Here is a 6239-nt window from a genome sequence, read left to right on the forward strand (position 1 = left end):
TGTGTCACCATCTGATAGAGCAATGATATCCCCTCACCCCGACCACTGTGCCACCATCTGATAGAGCAATGATATCCCCTCACTCCGACCACTGTGCCACCATCTGATAGAGGAATGATATCCCCTCACCCCGACCACTGTGCCACCATCTGATAGAGCATTGATATCCCCTCACCCCGACCACTGTGCCACCATCTGATAGAGCAATGATATCCCCTCACCCCGACCACTGTGCCACCATCTGATAGAGCAATGATATCCCCTCACCCCGACCACTGTGCCACCATCTGATAGAGCAATGATATCCCCTCCCCCCGACCACTGTGCCACCATCTGATAGAGCAATGATATCCCCTCACCCCGACCACTGTGTCACCATCTGATAGAGGAATGATATCCCCTCACCCCGACCACTGTGTCACCATCTGATAGAGGAATGATATCCCCTCACCCCGACCACTGTGTCACCATCTGATAGAGGAATGATATCCTCTCACCCCGACCACTGTGTCACCATCTGATAGAGCAATGATATCCTCTCACCCCGACCACTGTGTCACCATCTGATAGAGCAATATCCTCTCACCCCGACCACTGTGTCACCATCTGATAGAGGAATGATATCCTCTCACCCGACCACTGTGTCACCATCTGATAGAGGAATGATATCCTCTCACCCGACTACTGTGTCACCATCTGATAGAGCAATGATATCCTCTCACCCCGACCACTGTACCACCATCTGATAGAGGAATATCCTCTCCCCTGACCACTGTGTCACCATCTGATAGAGGAATGATATCCTCTCACCCCGAACACACTGTGTCACCATCTGATAGAGCAATGATATCCTCTCACCCCGACCACTGTGTCACCATCTGATAGAGGAATGATATCCTCACCCCGACCACTGTGTCACCATCTGATAGAGCAATGATATCCTCTCACCCCGACCACTGTGTCACCATCTGATAGAGGAATGATATCCTCTCACCCGACTACTGTGTCACCATCTGATAGAGGAATGATATCCTCTCCCCTGACCACTGTGTCACCATCTGATAGAGGAATGATATCCTCTCACCCCGAACACACTGTGCCACCATCTGATAGAGCAATGATATCCTCTCACCCCAACCACTGTGTCACCATCTGATAGAGGAATGATATCCTCTCACCCGACTAATGTGTCACCATCTGATAGAGCAATGATATCCTCTCCCCCCGACCACTGTGTCACCATCTGATAGAGCAATGATATCCTCACCCCGACCACTGTACCACCATCTGATAGAGGAATATCCTCTACCCCGACCACTGTACCACCATCTGATAGAGGAATATCCTCACCCCGACCACTGTACCACCATCTGATAGAGGAATATCCTCTACCCCGACCACTGTACCACCATCTGATAGAGGAATGATATCCTCTCACCCCGACCACTGTGTCACCATCTGATAGAGCAATGATATCCTCTCACCCCGACCACTGTCTCACCATCTGATAGAGCAATGATATCCTCTCACCCTGACCACTGTACCACCATCTGATAGAGGAATATCCTCACCCCGACCACTGTACCACCATCTGATAGAGGAATATCCTCTACCCCGACCACTGTACCACCATCTGATAGAGGAATATCCTCTCCCCTGACCACTGTGTCACCATCTGATAGAGGAATGATATACGACTTTATACAATCATGACATAAAGGTAACGGCAGCTGACCGGATGACATTCTGTGATCATGTAACATGTAAATATAAAGATGTGGGAGGGGCTCCAGCTGTCATTAGGGGGTAACACTGTGAGCATGAATAGATGATAACCACCCGCTGGCATCTTAGTATTGGGCACAGGACATGGGCCCTGTTATATTACAGGTGGCGAGGGCAAAGGAGACACAATACAAGTACAGCGCTATGCTGGAGACATACAATGCTCGGCGCACTCTGTCCCTTCACTCTCCATAAATAAGGCGAGATCAGAAACATTCATAATACAGCGTTACTAACGGGGTCATCCGTTGGACTTTCATGTGATCCCGTTTTCCCTCCACACATTAAGGCACTTTTCTTAATGTGAACAGTTCATGGGGATGAGAAAACACTGTCATAATGGGGACATGAATGATCTAGACCTCAGATTGGCTACAGGTCAGTCCAGTCCTGTGATGTCATCATGCAGGGTCCCCACAGGGTCCCCACAAATACGCACCCTTAGACTGACCTTCAGGAACAGTCTCTGTTGGGTAAGTCGGACTCAGATACTAGGCCTGAGGCACAGTCCATTCTCAGGTGACCAGTCTAGCCGCAGCCATAATACTGTATCCAGCCTGGCACTGATGGCCTTAAATGCCGGAGAAGTATAAAGTTCTCTTAGTTGAATGGCATTAATTCCACCTAGTGTGTACAGCCTTCAAGAACGCACTTTTATAAACGCAGCTCCAGAGAACAATGTATGTATTCTATATGTTTATAAAGTACTATACATATTAGACACACTGCTACATTGAACTCACTTTTACCAGAGCTAAATAAACCTCAGTGTAAGCACCACAAACCAGAAGAAAGACGCAACGGATACATATAACACAGGTGACATAGTATCTGTGTGTGTTATAGACCTGTATGCACAACGCGTTTTACCCAGAAAGCCCTGATCCCCCAGGGTGAGGGTGTATATGTGTGTATAAGAGTAGGACAGTGTGCTTGTTATACAATGTAATCAGATACAAGCGTTCTCTATTCATCTACAGTTCATATTATTATCAGACCTTATTATTCTCCCCCCCCCTACAGTCCTCGTATCCCACATACTGAGAGGTGGGAAATGTGGATGGTTATTCTGTGTCCCCATCTGTGGCACTGCAGCTGAGCACTGCTAACACCCAGCCATACACTGCAGTGTGCCCATCACTGTCCCTATCTGTGGCTGAGCACTGCTAGTAACACCCAGCCATACACTGCAGTGTGCCCATCACTGTCCCCATCTGTGGCACTGCAGCTGAGCACTGCTAGTAACACACAGGGAGACGTATGATACCACCCAGCCATACACTGCAGTGTGCCCATCACTGTCCCCATCTGTGGCACTGCAGCTGAGCACTGCTAATAACACCCAGCCATACACTGCAGTGTGCCCATCACTGTCCCCATCTGTGGCACTGCAGCTGAGCACTGCTAATACCACCCAGCCATACACTGCAGTGTGCCCATCACTGTCCCTATCTGTGGCTGAGCACTGCTAATAACACCCAGCCATACACTGCAGTGTGCCCATCACTGTCCCTATCTGTGGCTGAGCACTGCTAACACCGCCCAGCCATACACTGCAGTGTGCCCATCACTGTCCCTATCTGTGGCACTGCGGCTGAGCACTGCTAATAACACCCAGCCATACACTGCAGTGTGCCCATCACTGTCCCCATCTGTGGCACTGCGGCTGAGCACTGCTAATAACACCCAGCCATACACTGCAGTGTGCCCATCACTGTCCCCATCTGTGGCACTGCGGCTGAGCACTGCTAGTAACACACAGGGAGACGTATGATACCACCCAGCCATACACTGCAGTGTGTCCATCTCTGTCCCCATCTGTGGCACTGCAGCTGAGCACTGCTAGTAACACACAGGGAGACGTATGATACCACCCAGCCATACACTGCAGTGTGCCCATCTCTGTCCCTATCTGTGGCACTGCAGCTGAGCACTGCTAGTAACACCCAGCCATACACTGCAGTGTGCCCATCACTGTCCCCATCTGTGGCACTGCAGCTGAGCACTGCTAATAACACCCAGCCATACACTGCAGTGTGCCCATCACTGTCCCCATCTGTGGCACTGCAGCTGAGCACTGCTAATAACACCCAGCCATACACTGCAGTGTGCCCATCACTGTCCCCATCTGTGGCACTGCAGCTGAGCACTGCTAGTAACACCCAGCCATACACTGCAGTGTGCCCATCACTGTCCCTATCTGTGGCACTGCAGCTGAGCACTGCTAATAACACCCAGCCATACACTGCAGTGTGCCCATCACTGTCCCCATCTGTAGCACTGCGGCTGAGCACTGCTAACAACACCCAGCCATACACTGCAGTGTGCCCATCACTGTCCCCATCTGTAGCACTGCGGCTGAGCACTGCTAGTAACACACAGGGAGACGTATGATACCACCCAGCCATACACTGCAGTGTGCCCATCACTGTCCCCATCTGTGGCACTGCAGCTGAGCACTGCTAATAACACCCAGCCATACACTGCAGTGTGCCCATCACTGTCCCCATCTGTGGCACTGCGGCTGAGCACTGCTAGTAACACACAGGGAGACGTATGATACCACCCAGCCATACACTGCAGTGTGCCCATCACTGTCCCCATCTGTAGCACTGCGGCTGAGCACTGCTAGTAACACACAGGGAGACGTATGATACCACCCAGCCATACACTGCAGTGTGCCCATGACTGTCCCCATCTGTGGCTGAGCACTGCTAGTAACACCCAGCCATACACTGCAGTGTGCCCATCACTGTCCCCATCTGTAGCACTGCAGCTGAGCACTGCTAGTAACACACAGGGAGACGTATGATACCACCCAGCCATACACTGCAGTGTGCCCATCACTGTCCCCATCTGTGGCTGAGCACTGCTAGTAACACACAGGGAGACGTATGATACCACTCAGCCATACACTGCAGTGTGCCCATCACTGTCCCCATCTGTGGCACTGCAGCTGAGCACTGCTAGTAACACACAGGGAGACGTGTGATACCACCCAGCCATACACTGCAGTGTGCCCATCACTGTCCCCATCTGTAGCACTGCAGCTGAGCACTGCTAGTAACACACAGGGAGACGTGTGATACCACTCAGCCATACACTGCAGTGTGCCCATCACTGTCCCCATCTGTGGCTGAGCACTGCTAGTAACACACAGGGAGACGTATGATACCACTCAGCCATACACTGCAGTGTGCCCATCACTGTCCCCATCTGTGGCACTGCGGCTGAGCACTGCTAGTAACACACAGGGAGACGTGTGATACCACCCAGCCATACACTGCAGTGTGCCCATCACTGTCCCCATCTGTAGCACTGCAGCTGAGCACTGCTAGTAACACACAGGGAGACGTATGATACCACTCAGCCATACACTGCAGTGTGCCCATCACTGTCCCCATCTGTGGCACTGCGGCTGAGCACTGCTAGTAACACACAGGGAGACGTGTGATACCACCCAGCCATACACTGCAGTGTGCCCATCACTGTCCCCATCTGTAGCACTGCGGCTGAGCACTGCTAGTAACACACAGGGAGACGTGTGATACCACCCAGCCATACACTGCAGTGTGCCCATCACTGTCCCCATCTGTGGCTGAGCACTGCTAGTAACACACAGGGAGACGTATGATACCACTCAGCCATACACTGCAGTGTGCCCATCACTGTCCCCATCTGTGGCACTGCGGCTGAGCACTGCTAGTAACACACAGGGAGACGTATGATACCACCCAGCCATACACTGCAGTGTGCCCATCTCTGTTCCCTCAGATACAGCAGTATGTCCGGGACCTGTCTGATGTTTACCAGGAGGTCAGCAGAAAGTGCCCAGAGAACTGACAGCAGATTGCGGTGGTTTCACAGACTGAACCTCAGGACAAGAGAATAACAAGATGCATTTTTATCTTACCAAAATAAAATGAGAAATAGAATAAAATCACAGACTGTGCGCTGATGGAGTGATCTCATATGATGTACTTATCTTATCCTTATATGACCGATCTCACACACAGACCCGATTATTCCCGTTACACTCTAAAACAGGCCTGTCCAACCTGCGGCCCTCCAGGTGCTGTGAAACTACAAGCCCCAGCATAGTTACACAACAATTGGAGGGCCACAGGTTGGACAGGCCTGCTCTAAAACATCACAATCATATGACATCACAGTGACACAATCTACCTCACACACACACACAGGGTACGACATCACCGTGACACAATCTACCTCACACACACACACACACACACACACACACACACACACACACACACACACACAGGGTATGACATCACAGTGACACAATCTACCTCACACACACACACAGGGTACGACATCACCGTGACACAATCTACCTCACACACACACAGGGTACGACATCACAGTGACACAGCCAGACACACACACACACACGGTACGACATCACAGTGACACAGACACACACACACACA

General features: G+C 51.1%; 1 protein-coding gene across 1 annotated transcript in view; it reads left to right on the forward strand.

The window, feature by feature from the left end:
* Positions 1 to 5725, forward strand: part of LOC142121724 (coiled-coil domain-containing protein 42-like) — a 19154-nt gene extending 13429 nt beyond the window's left edge. Inside the window, exon 6 of the mRNA XM_075194200.1 lies at positions 5560 to 5725. Within this exon, the coding sequence (XP_075050301.1) occupies positions 5560 to 5628 (69 nt within the window). The 3' untranslated portion in view covers positions 5629 to 5725. The remainder of the gene's footprint in view (positions 1 to 5559) is intronic.
* The last annotated feature ends 514 nt before the right edge of the window (positions 5726 to 6239 follow it).

Source organism: Mixophyes fleayi, unplaced genomic scaffold (genome assembly GCF_038048845.1).
Source record: "Mixophyes fleayi isolate aMixFle1 unplaced genomic scaffold, aMixFle1.hap1 Scaffold_2132, whole genome shotgun sequence".
Classification (NCBI taxonomy): domain Eukaryota; kingdom Metazoa; phylum Chordata; class Amphibia; order Anura; family Limnodynastidae; genus Mixophyes; species Mixophyes fleayi.